At 46.9% G+C, this 15,824-nt stretch overlaps 6 protein-coding genes across 6 annotated transcripts; 3 read left to right on the top strand and 3 right to left on the bottom strand.

Annotated features, from left to right (window-relative positions):
• Nucleotides 1-36: 36 nt before the first annotated feature.
• BJ212DRAFT_757953 (uncharacterized protein) lies at nucleotides 37-2,605 on the top strand. The gene is made up of 10 exons (XM_041343999.1): nucleotides 37-281; nucleotides 337-534; nucleotides 591-705; nucleotides 761-903; nucleotides 956-1,482; nucleotides 1,537-1,563; nucleotides 1,613-2,024; nucleotides 2,072-2,206; nucleotides 2,266-2,443; nucleotides 2,509-2,605. The coding sequence occupies exons 1-10, from the start codon at nucleotides 152-154 to the stop codon at nucleotides 2,534-2,536; spliced, it is 1,893 nt and encodes a 630-aa protein (XP_041187973.1). The 5' UTR covers nucleotides 37-151; the 3' UTR covers nucleotides 2,537-2,605.
• Nucleotides 2,373-4,162, top strand: BJ212DRAFT_757891 (uncharacterized protein). Its single transcript, XM_041343998.1, has 6 exons — nucleotides 2,373-2,443; nucleotides 2,509-2,665; nucleotides 2,716-2,777; nucleotides 2,831-3,228; nucleotides 3,287-3,354; nucleotides 3,407-4,162. Exons 2-6 carry the CDS (start codon nucleotides 2,557-2,559, stop codon nucleotides 3,856-3,858), a joined length of 1,089 nt encoding a protein of 362 aa, XP_041187972.1. The 5' UTR covers nucleotides 2,373-2,443; nucleotides 2,509-2,556; the 3' UTR covers nucleotides 3,859-4,162.
• Nucleotides 4,163-6,531: 2,369 nt separating this feature from the next.
• Nucleotides 6,532-7,841, bottom strand: BJ212DRAFT_1580402 (uncharacterized protein; the record flags this gene model as incomplete). Its single annotated transcript, XM_041342277.1, has 5 exons — nucleotides 7,635-7,841; nucleotides 7,204-7,581; nucleotides 6,977-7,144; nucleotides 6,713-6,914; nucleotides 6,532-6,616 (listed from the first exon to the last, which is right to left on the bottom strand). The coding sequence occupies exons 1-5, from the start codon at nucleotides 7,666-7,668 to the stop codon at nucleotides 6,532-6,534; spliced, it is 867 nt and encodes a 288-aa protein (XP_041187971.1). The 5' UTR covers nucleotides 7,669-7,841.
• A 58-nt stretch (nucleotides 7,842-7,899) lies between these two features.
• On the bottom strand, nucleotides 7,900-9,112 carry BJ212DRAFT_757807 (uncharacterized protein). The gene is made up of 4 exons (XM_041343997.1): nucleotides 8,938-9,112; nucleotides 8,843-8,876; nucleotides 8,199-8,783; nucleotides 7,900-8,149 (listed from the first exon to the last, which is right to left on the bottom strand). Exons 2-4 carry the CDS (start codon nucleotides 8,849-8,851, stop codon nucleotides 8,078-8,080), a joined length of 666 nt encoding a protein of 221 aa, XP_041187970.1. The 5' UTR covers nucleotides 8,852-8,876; nucleotides 8,938-9,112; the 3' UTR covers nucleotides 7,900-8,077.
• A 782-nt stretch (nucleotides 9,113-9,894) lies between these two features.
• Nucleotides 9,895-11,480, bottom strand: BJ212DRAFT_1485710 (kinase-like domain-containing protein; the record flags this gene model as incomplete). The annotated part of the gene is made up of 8 exons (XM_041341020.1): nucleotides 9,895-10,122; nucleotides 10,177-10,398; nucleotides 10,444-10,481; nucleotides 10,534-10,564; nucleotides 10,627-10,806; nucleotides 10,856-10,918; nucleotides 10,974-11,178; nucleotides 11,227-11,480. The coding sequence occupies 8 exons, from the start codon at nucleotides 11,478-11,480 to the stop codon at nucleotides 9,895-9,897; spliced, it is 1,221 nt and encodes a 406-aa protein (XP_041187969.1).
• A 3,376-nt stretch (nucleotides 11,481-14,856) lies between these two features.
• On the top strand, nucleotides 14,857-15,777 carry BJ212DRAFT_1282103 (kinase-like domain-containing protein; the record flags this gene model as incomplete). The annotated part of the gene is made up of 4 exons (XM_041331670.1): nucleotides 14,857-15,043; nucleotides 15,201-15,238; nucleotides 15,286-15,510; nucleotides 15,565-15,777. Coding segments are annotated over 4 exons (663 nt in total), but the record flags the coding sequence as incomplete, so codon positions are not given.
• Nucleotides 15,778-15,824: the final 47 nt, after the last annotated feature.

Here is a 15,824-nt window from a genome sequence, read left to right as displayed (position 1 = left end):
CTAGACTCGAGCCCTATGGGGATAAATCGGCCGCTAAGCTCTTTCGTTTCGGATTAGTTCAGGGGTTCTGACATAATTATCACTGCAGTCTCTTCCAAGCTTACTGGTTACATAAATTCTTCACGAGCGCTTTCCCTGCTGCGCAGTCTCCATGAATCACCATGGCAGAGAACAAGTCATATCCGACATTACAATTGAACGAACACAGAAGGTATTTGATGATGCCACATCGAATTTAAACTCGACCTCCGCTAGAACGCTTGACAAGCGGGATCAGGCAGGTTCGTCATTGACAATCTATCTCGGTCAGTAAAGGTGGTATTCAGATTACTTTAGAGGATTGTGTCGCCCAGACCGCTCAAGAAGTTGTATCAGTGCACGATTTCTATACCCAGAATGCCACAGCCATCAAGTCAGCATCTGATGCAATGGTCGTGGATCTCTCAAAGAAGAATATGGGCGACTTTCTGGGAGAGGCAAAGAAGGTGATGGAGGCCCTGGATGTTCTGCAACAGGTTCACCCGTTTGTTGGTGGTGTGTTTACCGCTTGTCGATGTTTCCGCCTCAGCTAATAGTTGTATAAAATGCAGTGGCTATACTCGCTTTCAAGGCTGTCGTGAATCTTGAGCTAACAAGAAGGGAAAACGATCGTAGAGTTGGATTGATGTTAGCTCAAGCATCTGACATGATGACCATGCTTCTCCAGTTCGTCATCCGACGCCAGTTTTGAACGACTCTTGCTGATTCGATTCGACGGTAGACTTAAGGACACTAAAGATCCTGCCATCGTGGGACCTCACGGCAACATTCGGGGGCGATTGGATCGTGTCCTGGACGGCATCAAGCAAGATATCGAGGATTGTGGAAATGCCATTGACAAATACTACAAGTCAAAATTCATGGGTAAGTTTCCCTCATATTCTTGAGTGTTTCATATAGAAAACCACATTCGCAGTGAAATTCTTCAGATCCTCCCATTGGGCGAGCGAGTTCCTGAAAGTTTGCAACAGCTTTTCCCAGCGTACACAGGACCTCCAGCTCGCCTTAAATATCAGGACGACATTGAGAGTTGATATTGCCATTGATAAGCTAGACAAGCTGATCCGGATGCAAAGCGATCGCGAAGCGAGATTCGAGAAGGAAGTGCAGATGCGCGGTGGAAGAGAGAAATGTTTGGAAAGTGAAGAAAAACTGGTAGAGCTACTGAAAGTCGCCGAGCAACGGGAAGGGCGTCCACAGAACAAACCGCATGCTGATCCTTCTACCAAAGATGTCAACAAGCCTACTTCGAAGACCGGCCGCCTTGATGCATCGCTGCTTTACGAACTACGTGCTCCGTTACGCAATTTACTTGACGAGAATCGTGCACTCTTCATGTTCAAGCTTGATACACAGACATCCGACATTAAAGATGCCATCAAGGATTCTGAAACGCGCATTATATGGGCCTTCAACAGCAGATTTCGACGGGTCAGGGATCCGGTAAGGATGATGAAATTCAACCTTATGTGTCACTAACTTGGTCAATTTCACCAGCACCTCCGGTATATCTGGAAAGAGATGGTATGCCTTTGTGCAGGCGTGACTGAAGCGCATACTTATCATCACCAAGAAATGGACAACAAGTGTCAAGACGCCATACTTCATTGCAGAACTCAATGATTATTACGTGAACCGTTTCTCCCACCTCCGTCATGACGCTCTGCTCCTAGAAGCAGCGTCGGATACTTCATCTTTGGTACCGCGAGTCTCATCTCCAACTCCCACCGTCTCTGTCATGTCGGATTCAGAAGGAGAAGACCGCGAGCTTCCAGCAGTCGATTCTGTGTACCACGAACTTCCTGCTGTCGACCCTGCAGACAAATGGTGCTTGAAATATTTGTCCGTTTTCTACGTTCCAAGGTTATCCGAAGGCTTCGACGGCGATGCAAATGGATTGGTCAGTGTGAGGGAGGTGAATGCTTTTACGTCCGCAATCCCGTTGGGTTGGACTCTGCCGAAAGCACTTGCATACTGGGCTGCAGGCAAGGATTGTTATCATCAGGTCCAACCAGTGCTAATGTTGGTGAAGGATGGAGAGTGGATAGCCAATACTATCATGAACGAATCGAACAGGTCTTGAATAGCATGGTTTATGCGCAAGCAGATGTACTTCCAGAAAATAGGAGGTGTATAGCCACATACTTGAACTCATATGTCATCGATGGTGCGTCGCTCTGCCCACCTTTTGATGAAGGCATTTACACAGCAGACAGGTATCAAAAGGCTCGTCCGTTCTCTTGCAGAGCTTGGATCGGAGGATTCAGACTTGGATCTCACACAACTTATTGCTCAGCGTCGCAAGGCTCAAGAGGAGACATTGGCGGATAAGCTCAAGATCGTCAAGTATGAAATCGACTCCAAAGATTCTATTAAACTTTTCGGATCTGGTCGCATCGAAAATGTGGGTTGTTGACTCAGCATTTGCACTTGCGCTGAATGCTCACATGAGTCACCTTGCTTGTTCAGTTCTTGCTACCTTTACTTTACCTCGTAATCAGGAGGCATTTACAGATCATGAAACTCGCTAGCACAGTAGCTGTGGTCGAGAGAGAACTTGAGTCTGCAACTCAAACGATAGAAAATATCTTAGAAGGGGTATCTCTGCGCGTGGACCAACTGGCAGGTGTGTTTCTAAGCTATGTCATGATAAGCCATCTCCTTCCACCATTGCAGAGTCTTTGCGTCAGCAAGGCAATGATCCAAAAGCGAGATTCGCGTGGTATGCGCATGGCTTGGTACGTAGAGGCTGCAACTTTATATCGATTCCCGGTCTAATACTCCGTAATAGTACAACTTTTGGTACAGTCCAGAATTAACCACAGACGATACCGAATACTGGGAAACTCACGATTTTGGGCTTGATGACACTGAGCTGGAGATCGATTCAACAGCATTGAAGCTTGGTCCTTTCAGTCTGACAGAGGACAATGGAGCGGTAGGAAGACCTGTCAAGTTCATCGCATTTAATCCCGGTCAGCAGCCTGAAGACCCCATGGAAGAATATATCCGTTTGTGGTGCATGAATGACCTGCAGTATATGCGGAACTTTTACCCTCACGAAATCCCGCCTTACCTATCGTTGACCGACAAAGAAAGGTTCAATGTCCTGTCCCAAGAGCTACCACCCGCAGACGTCGAGCGTTGGAATTCATTAGCTGAACTCCAGGTGCGCAGACGACTGTTCGAGTGAGTCCATCTTCTATCTATCTGTCATTCTTCAAACATCTGCTTTTCCGGTGTTCAGGTGTCAGTGTGATGCATGTCATTACCTTGTCAGTGATGTCCTTCACCGTTGTATAGACTGCGAGTCCAGTGAGCGTGACGCAGACAACCCTTCCGTGCAAGACGGCTAATCTTCTTGCAGACGACTACGATGTGTGTGTAGATTGCGAATCTCAGCTGGTCTCGGATCACAAATTCCCATCCGACCACAAGTCAACGCATAACATGCTTGTTTTCCGCATGTCGCTACCTCATGGTCGCTACCGCCGAGTCCGGTGGTATGCCAGGAATTTCTTATCCACTTGCATGCCTGCTGCAGCACCGCCAGAAGCACCATTGGCTGCGCGAGAAGATGAATCCAAAACGCAGCCGGATGGACCTGAACTTCCACATCCCACAGATGCCACTCGAGCAGATGATTCTTCCGCCTTTGTCGATTTACAGGAAGGTGATGAGAAGTTAAATGGGAACCCGGGAGTAGCACTCGGGGAGATGGCTGGAACCTCAGTTGCGAATGGGGATTCCTATGCTTGTGCTGAATGCGGCGTCAAGATAAAGGGCATTTTTTATGTATGCCTTACCTGCGCAGGTTAGATTTCTGTACGTCTAATGGGGCACAAAGCTTAATACTTGTCACAGAACTCTATTCCGCAATTGCCCTATGCGGTGATTGTGCATTTCGCGATGTGTTCAACGTGGTCGCAGAGCACCACCCTTACAAACACTGGCTGGTGAAGGTTAAAGACCGGGTTCGAGATGTAGACATCGGAACATCAGACGAACCTTTGGATAATGTGGACGAGATTACTTCGCTTTCCTCACGAGTCGACAAACTGACTGCAATGGTGGAATCTCGCTTCATGGAACAGGATCTCCGCCTTAGTGCACTTGTCACACAGGTGGATCAGCTCGCCCGTAGTCTAGCTGCATTGACGGGAAAAGCACAGCTTCCCTCTGAATCCGTTACTGTTTGATTGGCTCATAAATTGGTAGACCGTTCCATTTGATTCTTGCAGCGTCTCAGCGAGCTTGTATAGGTAGATCAGCACCGACTTGCTATATGTCCTTCGTGTATGTGAAATAAATATGTTTGTTGGCTTCCCCTCATTGTGCGGACGAGTATGAAGCCGGGAAAGTGCCGTCGTACCCCAGAACCATAGGCAATCGCGCTCTCACATGCAGAACGCAAGGGCATAGTGATATGCTAGTAATCGAACGGCGATCGCTCTGCAACACCGTGACATTCCGAGGCCGAGCAGCACAATGGGGCAATCTCTTCCCCAACGGATTCATGAATAGAGCTAGCGGAGCAGCAGATCACAGCCTAGACAAAACATCTTTTTCTATGAGCGTGCTGTGAACGTGCAGGTGCTATGTACTGACCCGGGTGATGTCTCGCGCTTAAGGTAGACATATCCTTCTATCTATCTAGAAGATGATCAGACATTTAGGAAGTTCAATACATGACCGATATCGTCGGATAAAACGCCGCTATACACTGGTAACAAGCCATTCTCAAGGACACTTGGGCTCTATGCCTCCCGAAGGCAACAGGACACGAATGATATCCCTGGTAGTGTAGAGTTGCAACATGGTAACATCTTGATCAGTATGACACGCCACACCTGCAGCAGTTGCATACTACGGACTCATGTCACTCTGCTTCGTTGGACTCCAGTTATGTCTCTGTACATAGAAAGATGAGCGTGTGCTGCATTTTAGTCGATGAAAGCCGCTGTGACGAATAAGATAAACCAACCTGACCAGTTATCAGATATGACGGTCTACTCAAGCATTCCAGCTCCAGATTCCCATTACCTGACACCGTTAAGAAGACTAACGGCAAATATTTTCACCCATATGACACATCGAGCAGGGACCGGGTGTCGCGCAACTTCAAGGCGTTGTCCTATACAGAACGAACTTGGACACGAGCTCATCGACGATGAAACAAAGACAATAGTGAGAGGACACACCAGCGGCCATCCATCTTTGCCTTCGCAACGGCAACACAAACCTCCAAAGACATTCGAACATCCAACCAGCAAACTAGCAACACAAGTTCTGATATAGAGTCATACCCACCTGGGTGTCGAAGGATTGACAATCCAAATCAAAGGTTCGGCAGGTGGCTGGTATTGGGGCATGGGCAGGTGAAATGTATTAAATGGTATCGTTTTATCATGCCATTCAATGTTCAGTATTGTTGCTGGGTGCGCTATGAGAGGCATATAGTACTTTGTAAGATGTGAACGAAGGAATTGTTGAAATGTTGTACACTGTACAAAAACAACGATTACCTAAAGCGGCACAACCGGCGTGTAGGAAAATTCAAACTCCTCGCTTCTCCTGCTAAATTCCTCCGAGATCGACCAGTCCTACTGCGAGACGTGAGACTCTAGTAAGACTGGTTACAAGTCTAGTCTGAGTCCAGAACTGACGCCTGCACCAACACCGTACCCGTACTAAGCACATTATACGGGTACGCCGCGGGTACTATCAGGTACTATCATGTTGTATCAATGTCTGGACTTCATTAACGTTGAGACTTCTGACTCGTCGCACCTGGACTGTACAACAAACCTTGTACAGTGTTGAGATCTTGAGACTCAAACCAGACTCAAACACTAGGACTTCAGGTTTGACGCGGCAATTTACTACTATTTTGCTAAACTGCTTTTAACGCGTGTTATATGCACATATTCCCTCGCGAAGATCTAAAAAGAAAACCAGACATTCTCATTGTCACTTCCACTGAAAACTGCAGTATCGACCATCCCGGAGAACGACGAACCAACGTTACTCGAAGTTAAATCTCTGGTGCCCTGCGTTGAAGACGGTCTTGAAGAGGCCACCCTTACGAAGACTACTTTGTCAAGATTGAAGAAATTTTTAGGTTAATTCGGAATACCAGAAGGCCCGCAGTATCCTGAGCTATTTTATCATATCCAATGCTTTCCAACTTGAAAAACGACGGCATTGATGGTGCGGATTGGTGTAAAATTCGTACTGTGAGTCCTAAATGCATCATGAATGCGTCCTAATAGTAATATATACCCCGGTCAATCGCCACCATTCTGTAATGAATAAATGTTATAACAAGCTAAAGCTTTTTGAGTGTTATTGCCAGCCTCGCATGTAAGGTCCCATCGCAATCTACATATATATGATTGCTACAACAGCACAGTCAGTTGAATTCGTCGAAGAAGAGTGGAAAGATATGTCGCTCAGTTCCAAGACAATGATTGAGCTGAGGAAGCGAAAGACTTACTCGTATGTCACCCAATCGCCCAACAGCGAACTCCAGGCGATGAGAGCTTTGCCGTCTACATCGCCGATGTATCGTTTAGGTCTGCATAGCCAACAGGGGAATGAAGAATAGTCGCATAGGAATCATAAATGCATCAGTACCTCGGTTTTGAATGTGTCAGAGCAGATTTAAACTTACTCATCCGGCACAACTGTTTCTAAGAATTCTGTTCGCACCAGTACTTTAGGCGGTGTTTCACGACCAGGTTCCCCTTGCCTTGTATGAGTTCCTAACAGAAGTGAAGATTTTGGACAAGCCGGAAGACTAGGTGAAGAGAGACCACAGCCAACACGCCATCGCCAGCTGGTCCCCATATAAAAGCGGATCCACCATATACGTCCTGGAATGGGATGACCATACAGTGAGCATAAGGAACAAACCAAAAAAAACATGATCCTATACCTTGCGCAACAAATTCTTGTTTTAATTCTTGTGTAGCGCGCAGGCATTTTTGGGACATTCCGATATGGAAGGAAGCAACGAACTGGTGGTCATCCAGTTCTCCCCCTTCATGTACCTCGATCTCGCCTGGTGGACAGCCCAGAAATCGTCTTAAAGACTCGCTCTTGGCTGATGAGTGTGTCATACATCAATGTAACACTCTCGGATGGGCATCATAAAGGGCTTACCATCACTATTTTGGAGATTCAGCTGCGAGAATAATGCATGGTCGCTGATTTGCATGCATGCAAAATGTAGGTCAGAAGAGCATTCAGACGAAAATTTGGAAATGAATCTAGCAAACGCCGAGAATACTTCTTGCCGGTGATTCACAATTGCCCAATATAGAGCTGTGTGAGCCTCGATATTGGGTGTTTGCAGGAGGCCGGAGAGCTGAGGGGCTGTGAGAGCAGAAGCGCATGCATTGACAATTGAGTCAATAGAGGAAGGGGTGGAATTTGTGGCAGAGACAAGATCACGAATGCGAGATAGAACAATAGCACGTTTCTGCTTGCCAGCCGGTAGAAAGGATGATATAGATAGCCGTCTGGATTTGATGGACAATCCTGGGCCGGACGTAGAAGTTGTGTCGTATGAGGGAGGTGAGCCAGCAACGGACTTGCTATCCGAGTCATCGAAGGCTTTGAATTCATTATGGCGATGCAGGTGATGTGACTGGTGGCGAGAACAACAATGTGTACGTCTGGGACGTTCTCGCCATCCTCAAAGAAGCTGGCCTCGAAGACCTACTATTGGATGTGAGTTTAAGTCTCGTGACTCTTTGGTAACACAGTGCTAATCTCCTCGCAGGGCGTGGAGTTGATAGACGTACGTGGCGTATTTCTCGGCTTTTTCTATTGCTGTAAAACTTAAGGCGATTTTTCGTTGAGGTAATATAATAAGGAAATAGGGGCGTCGTGCCAAGCATCCCACAGCACCCTATTGGCACCCCAAAACAAGTTGTAGCCTACAGAACAACCACGACAATAGCAGACTATTGGTATTCCTGATAATATCAAACCCGTATACTTCAGAGTGCGTTCATTGCACAGGACTGAGTGGTCAGTGGTGTGAGGAGCGCACTACTGGTACTAGAGGCCTCCTGACGAAAGACGAGGATATAGATGAAATGCGCTGAAATACATCAGTGAACTGAGGGAATTCTGAGAAAGACATATATTACATTACAAGGACTCCCCTTCGGTCGGCTATTGTGTTTACAGTAGCAACTCAGGAGACACAGTATTAGCACAATCTTGTCCTTCGTTCGTCTCCGCAGATAGACACATCGAGTTTTCACCCTTAGCAACACTGTGCGGAATTGACGGCGAGTAAAGAAATCCGTTCGGAGGTCGAGCACGGTTCGTGCTAGCGTCAAGCCTGATGCGGGGGATATAGTGACTTTCAAATGTGGTTGAACTTCTACGAACCAACGATGCAGAGCAATCGCGCGGTTTCTGACTAATCCCTTTCTACCGTCAATGATAGGACCGATAGTCGTCCGAAATCCCCTGGTGCTGGTACCAAATGTGAACACATCTACACGAATATCTCCGATTTCCGAGGTGAACAGACCGCTCCTTACCTGCAGTAGTGATGAATCCGTCGTATCGCCAAAATTCCTATTCGTCAATCTGATACTTGCTTCCATTTCGAAGACCAACAACGCCGTGAAATGAAGCAGAAGTCGCCATGATAGTGGGGAAAGAACCGTAGATAGGAGACAGATGCAGAGCAATACAGCATGATGTAGTAGCCGCAATAGCACCTGAGCGGTTATTCGTGGTTTAATACCGTTAGATAAAGGTAGATAAAGTGGATCATCACCAGCATCATGCATCATAGGCCCTCAGTATTTCTGCTACTGGTTACCACATTGTCATATGTAGTTGACTTTTTCTAGAGGAGAGCGGAGTGCTTACATAATTGATGTTGCAAACCGCCCAGATAGTAGCGTGACACGTTACAAAAGACAGCCTGCCTCTATTTTGGCTTGTCGGTAGTCATTGATGCTAGTGAGAATTACAGCTGTGATAGGGCCACACTAACCCGAAATACTCGGGCAGCTGAGTGCGGCAGTCGCATTGATAAAATGATGGTAAGTAATCGGCTCAACGCTCTTAGCATTGGATTACGGGATAAAACACGTGTACTTATCATGAGACGCGCAAAAAGGAAGTCCATTGAGCTAGCCTCGGACCGAGTCGGCTAAAAGAGCTGCGTGATTTGAATGCAAGCTATTACCCCGTAAGCAGTGCAGCTGCGCAGGCTCGATGATATTTTGACCGGAATCCCCATCTGTCCATGTAATACTGGCAGAACTTGGGTGGAACAAAGCGGAAAGTTCATAACCTCCACGAACGTCGGGTGTTTGTCACTTCGAGGGAGGATTTCGTCTTACTAAATTCTCAATCCTATGTCGTCCTCCTGGGCCCAGCATGGTCTTAACTGCAGTGCGTGTCGTATTTTTGATGGCTCACATGTAAGCGCTTAAGCACTTGTCCATGTTGTCTCGGCTGTGATGGCGCGTGCGTGATTGTTGTATTAATTCATGAAACTTTTCACGTTTTTATCCTCGCACCATGGCAAGCTATCATAAATCTTATGGTACCCGGCTCGACTCCATTGAACCGCAAGCGATTTCGTTCGCGCACGTACAAAAGATCAAAGAAACAGGGGCATAATGTTCTGGTCACAATCAGGTATGCAGGACGACCGCTAGTGATACAAGACATGGAACAACGTAGTGAAATGACCTCTTTACATAGGTTCTTACAACACGAATAAAGCAAGCGCCACATCAAGCCTATATGAAACATTCCGTCTCAGAGCGTGTTATGAACGTGCAGATGTATGTACTAGGAGTCACTGGTCCCGCGCTAAGGCACGCCTGCCATCCGAAGCTCGGACTCGATAAATTCTTCTATTTCCTCGATAGTTGGACGACTAGGAAGTCCACGAGGTGACCAACATCTTTGAATCAAACTCCACTGTGCACTAGCGACAAACGTTTCTGGAGGACATTTTGGTTTCACGCCTGTAGAAGATAATACAAGGACACGAATGTTATCCTTGATATCGTAGTAAGGTATTGATCCTGTGAGCAGCTAGAGTCGCAATATGGTAAGCGGGAGATGCTACGAGGAGATGATGTACCATACCTGCAGGAGAATACTGCCCATTGAATAGATATCAGTCTGCTCCGTTGGAATGCATGGATTGATTTCGCCTTCCTGCACCTCAAATAACTGAGGATCAGTCCATCGCACCGCTGAGCGAACACCTCCAGATGGCTGTGCCGAAGTTGGGATTTCCGCAAGCAATGACATAACTCCGAAGTCGGATAATTGTGCTCTGCCCTGAAGGTCTACCAGGATATTATGCTAGACGATGTTAGTAAGTTATACTGCTAAGGACAGAGATCTTACTCCAGAGATATCTCCGTGCACAATAGAATGAGCATGTACTACATTTGAAATCAACGAAAGCCATTGCGACGACAATGAAAGAAAACCAACGATAGCCAAGGCCAGCTACTACCTGTTTGGCCTAAGGACGCACAAATGCAAGAATGAGAGACATCATTTCCACCGAAAAGGCTAAAGTCTTACGATATCCAACTTGCTCCGCAGTGACAAATGATGATTAGCGATGTAGCCATTCAACGACCCCTCGTTCACCCAAGGCGTGACCAGTGACGGAAAGTGCCCAAAATCGTACGCAATTCCATATAGTGGCAGAACGTTTTTGTGGTGTAATTGCAACCAACGTGTTATTTTATCCATCAGTTTCTATTTCATCCGTGAGCGAGTTTTCTTGGACACAAACGAAACAACGGACTTGACAATTCTTACTCTTCTCATCCTCATTAGAGAATGGGATTTTCAGTGACTTGACCGCAACCTAAGAAAGTTGGTCATTCGTGTTTCGAGGATTCTAATAGGCGAATCCCACTTACATAATGCTTTCGCTCGTCATGGTACCATGTTGATAGCCAAACGTCACTATACGTACCCGATAACGTTGGGTATATGTCACGACGGACTATTTGCCTCGTGAGATCAGGGGGGGAGTTGCACTGAGATTCTCCCACAGGATGCCGCTGAAAATTGGCCGGAGTGGTTGGTGTCCCCCTGGAAGAATCTAACGATGAACTCGTCGAGCTGTTCTAAAATTCAGCCAATAAACTCTGAGGGAAGTGATTTGTGTACTCAGGAACATTAAGGTTGTGACCTTTCCTCAGGACGGTCTCCGGGTCTGAGATGACTGGACTCGGAACGACGCCTTGAGGGTTGGGACACGAGCCTTCAGCAAACGACTGGAGAATCGTGTGGACTATTTCTCGGTACGACCACCGAATCAACGTCAAAGGTAACTTTACCACTAGCCCGAGGTATGCAAACAGGTCAGAAATGGCATAGCCCTGTTGAGGGGCTGGAGGGGCATGGTCCAGTGGATTGGACATGATCTCTGCCAGTGGTTGTCGAGCAAATACCAGGATGTGGGTGCTAGGAAGGAGATGCATGCTGCAATATTCATACTACAGCATGCCATAACTGCGGAAGGACTAACTTCACATCACAGTTCTTTATGACATACATTGAATTAGGGTCTCACCGCGTCTGTGTGCATTCGACGTGTGCCATGCCAAATTTGGCCTGCGAAACTTCCTGGCCATTAAGCGTCTGCGTAACAGCCCCAAAAGTCAGGCCAGATACGATGCACAACTTATTGGAGGGAATTGAATATAAGGACATCCATACTATCGCCTCATACATTCCCGGAGCGGTAAGCGGGCCCCGGACGATCCGTGTGCACGAGGTTTACTGACTCAGTCAAGACGTCCAATTGAGTAGCACTGGTAGTTCGCCATTCATTCGGGTGTTGACGCACAGGGTAAACTTTGTTCTAAAGTTTCATGTGCTAGTTCTCGCACGTGACTCGGCCTCGAGGTTCAGGCTGAGGTAGGTCTGCGGGCATAACCATTGCAATGATCGTGGAAGTCGGAAAGCAAGTCATTTGAAACAGCGTGTATGAATGCCAGACTGATTACTGGTGTGATAATTCATCGATTCAAACAAACCTTACTAGTACGCAGGACAATCTTGGTTTGATTAGTACTATGTCTGCATTTCATGACGGTATTGAAAGACTCACCCGAGCCAAGAAGTGCACCGTTTTAGTATGATGCTAAAATAATCAAGGTGAGTTTTCCGCGGGATATGGATGCACTGGCAGAAAAAACTATCCTCAACATTTTTCGGCAAAGTTACGATCAGTGAACCGATGAACAAATTATGTAAAATCTCATAGTTAACCATATATGGTCCACAATCGCCACAATCTCCGTAAATTCGGGGTTTACCTTTACCTTCATAATGAAGGAAATAACGATTTTCAAGCCGACCAGTCAAGCTGTCGTATCCTCGACATACCGCTCTATGCGTGAACTGAATTCATAAATGAACTAAAGATGTTATGGAAGCCAGTGAAGCGAACAGCGGATCCGTAATTGTCAAGCGTCAAGGTTGCCACTCGCATAGGCGTCAAACCCTTGTGCAATGCGCAATGCTACAGCGACTGAAATCATCCCCAACGTGAATGCGTGCAGTTAAATTATGGGCGCTGAGACTTTGTCATGAACCGCCAGCTCAATCTAGCTATATATGTTGCCAAGCGTTAAAGCAATTGTCCTGCGGAAAGTCTTGGTCCTTGGATAGTCACACCATTCAATGGTGCTTCCATTCCTTGCTGAATACGAAGGCAGCCTGAGTCTTAATATTAATGACTGCATCTATGGCTAAGGAACGTAGGCGCATGCATGGTCATTTGGCAGGAGCAGAATAACATTACGTCTTCCTACAATTCTCACGGCTACAATTTTAAGGACTCATCATGCTTTTACTGATGCCGTAAGGTAACTGAATGGGCCATCAGGCCATCAGGCATTGAGGACGATCAGCTGGTCGCAAGGAAGACTTGACACGTGTCGCGGCATATACTGATAGCGATAGGTTGTACTGTAGACCCTGCGAAACGTACTGCGCCTTGAGGTGCGGACTTGCGGGGGTAATTAAATTTCCCCCTTAAACTATTTGATCACAGTATGATGGTTTGCTAGATTAAGTTAAGTTTCCACCCACGACTCAGTAATGACGCTGTATTCGAACACCATTCTTAGGACTAGGGTGGAAGAAAGGCTGGCCATAGAGGAGATCGATCGATCAGTGGCAGGCAGAAAAGCGACCAGGGTACGCAAAGCGCTGGCTTCGAAAAGCTCTCAGTGGCTACCAGCGCTTGTTCCGCGAACTTAACCAGCTCCGGATAACGATAGGCTAATGCGGAGCATCAGATGCATCAGACCTCGGTAGAGTTCTTACTAGGCCACTGCGTATGGCCCAAGTATGTGTGGTATGCTGCGCACTACCAGACTTGAATTCACGAATACCGACTTGGACCCCACAGCATAGGAGGCGCTGCTTGCCGCGTACACGACAAGTACTGTTCATATCCAGTAGGTACTACCGTTGTTCGCGGAGAAGCACTGGTCAGCCGCGCGCTATACAGAACCGAGTTCTACTCGAGCCCCCCAGGGTTTCGTCTAAGCTTGTAAGCCCGTTGGCTTACCTGAGTTCCCATATTCAGCATAAATACTGTCCGCGATAACTTATCCAGCATGAGCTTTGATCATCACTGCCTTCTGGCCTAACGGTTAACTGGCGTAACGGTGGAGGGACGACAGTCTTGGCTACTTACAAACTTTAACTGTCCTTGTGATATGAGAAACCATTACTCTTCTTATGGAGTCAACACTATTGCAGTAAGACTACTTGATATCACAAGGGTCTGTTGAACTCCGCAAACCTACCAATTAAACATACGGTTGCCTACCACAGTAAATTCATTAATTTGGGCTCTGCCGCCGTGAACAGAGTGACCATCCCTCATGCTGACATGTGGTGGCAAGTTTATGCGCATGCTTTACTTCTGTGAAAATTGCAAGGATGCCCCCTGTCCAATAAATACGAGATCGTTCTCCACTTGCTGTAGCTCCTGACACTTTTCCATTTTCGAAAGATTCATCCAGTCTTCTCTTTGTTGCTGCCCAGGCATAATGTCGCAATCTGTCACGGAAGATTCAAATTCTAACAGCAAGTGGCCTTCTACCTGGTGGATTAACACTAATGACGAATGATTAGGAACCGACTGGATGACATGGCTGCGCGTTGACTTGCCGCAGTCCATCTCGCGGTCTATCTCACGGTTCACCAGTGAGGGTGCCATTTCGGCGAGTACTTGCTTGTCAATGGGCGCCTTGCAGACGTTGACCGAATTCTGTGTGCCGATAGGGCAGTGATTCTGATGAATCAAAAACTGTCTCACCTTCTGGGTCACTCGAAGATCCTTACTGCGAGGGTGATCTTCCTTCATCACTGACGCAACCTGGCCCAAAAATGTGTGTACATCCCCCTCAAAAACACACGGCTTTTTGAGCTGAGACTGAACGTCTTTAATTTCCAGAGATGTTGACCTCAAAAAATACTGCAGTGAACCTGAGGATCTCACGCATTATATTTCACGCACCCAGGATTACCCCCATACTTCTGGCGGATTCGGCAACGTCTGGAAGTGCCAATTGAGTTCCTTCTTCCGAAACGGTACCGAAGTTCGTTTATCAATTGGTTTGCTTTCAAAAGATTAGCTTAATCCTAATAGATGCCCCTGCAAAACGTCGCAGTCAAGGCTTTCAGAGTGCCATTAAGGAACTCAGAAGAAATGAACAGATTGATCAAGGTTGGTTCTCGTGCAGTTGATGTATGTAGCATCTACAATCACTCTCTATCCAGAAACTGCGTCAGGAAGTCTTTGTTTGGCAACGGCTAGAACACCCGCATATACTGTCTCTGTATGGCACTACGGACAATTTTGACAATGTCCCAGCGCTAGTATCTCCATGGATGGAAAACGGTTCTCTTCAGCAATATCTGAAAATAGTGTGGGACGAGCAATTGCGGCCCGAAATGCATCGTCTCTTTTATCTCGTGAGCACCTTTATTTATATCATATAGACGCGCCCTCAGATGAGTGGAAATACAGCTCCTCCAAGTTGTTTTAGGTCTGCAGTATCGTGAGTGAATCTGTGGCTCCGTGACCTTATTCAGACTACTTATACACGATGAATCAGTGCATCAGGAAGAAATTATACACGGGGACCTTATGCCTGTATGTCACAGTTTTCTCACCAGTCGGCCCTACTCATAAAACTTCAGTCTAATGTTCTGATCGATGAGAACGGGAACGCTCTCCTTGCAGACTTCGGCCTGTCGCGCCTGCTAGCGGACCATGAAACATCCTTCTTCGAATCTCACGGCCCAGGCGCAATTCGTTGGGCTGATCCAAAAATCATACCGCTCAATCCTGAAAATCCCGATGAAGAAGTTAGCAAGCCAAATAAAGCAAGTGACATCTATTCGTTTGGTTGCATCATGATACAGGTAACGCTGGCTCTCTTATCTATCGCAAGTGAATGATCCCAAATATCTCATTAGGTGCTATCTGGCGAGTCCCCGTACTCTCATATAGTAAACGAGCATACTGTCACTGTGGCCAAATCCAGAGGCATTCTGCCGAGACGACCGCTTGCAATCACTGATGCTCACTGGTGCTATATTGAACGATGTTTGTCACCAGACGTTGACACGCGACCTTTGGTTGGTGAAGTTTTGGAATACATTGAGGCGGAATGCGACGGACATAATTAACTTCTTGAGCTGGCTACTCCCGCCAGTGATGCGAACGAGTTGACCTC

The sequence above is a fragment of the Suillus subaureus genome, assembly GCF_016647635.1.
Source record: "Suillus subaureus strain MN1 chromosome Unknown BJ212scaffold_44, whole genome shotgun sequence".
Classification (NCBI taxonomy): domain Eukaryota; kingdom Fungi; phylum Basidiomycota; class Agaricomycetes; order Boletales; family Suillaceae; genus Suillus; species Suillus subaureus.
This window is presented reverse-complemented; position numbering and strand designations above follow the sequence as displayed.

What these genes read in the sequence shown, in the direction of transcription:
- BJ212DRAFT_757953 (XM_041343999.1), top strand. Translation starts at nt 152, where the DNA reads ATGAATCACCATGGCAGAGAACAAGTCATATCCGACATTACAATTGAA. An exon ending in GGTTCACCCGTTTGTTGGTG is followed by an intron (nt 535 to 590) that starts GTGTGTTTACCG and finishes TATAAAATGCAG; the next exon opens with TGGCTATACTCGCTTTCAAG. An exon ending in ATGATGACCATGCTTCTCCA is followed by an intron (nt 706 to 760) that starts GTTCGTCATCCG and finishes ATTCGACGGTAG; the next exon opens with ACTTAAGGACACTAAAGATC.
- BJ212DRAFT_757891 (XM_041343998.1), top strand. Translation starts at nt 2,557, where the DNA reads ATGAAACTCGCTAGCACAGTAGCTGTGGTCGAGAGAGAACTTGAGTCT. An exon ending in GTGCGCAGACGACTGTTCGA is followed by an intron (nt 3,229 to 3,286) that starts GTGAGTCCATCT and finishes TCCGGTGTTCAG; the next exon opens with GTGTCAGTGTGATGCATGTC. An exon ending in TTGTATAGACTGCGAGTCCA is followed by an intron (nt 3,355 to 3,406) that starts GTGAGCGTGACG and finishes ATCTTCTTGCAG; the next exon opens with ACGACTACGATGTGTGTGTA.
- BJ212DRAFT_757807 (XM_041343997.1), bottom strand. An exon ending in CGAAGGGGAGTCCTTGTAAT is followed by an intron (nt 8,150 to 8,198) that starts GTAATATATGTC and finishes GATGTATTTCAG; the next exon opens with CGCATTTCATCTATATCCTC.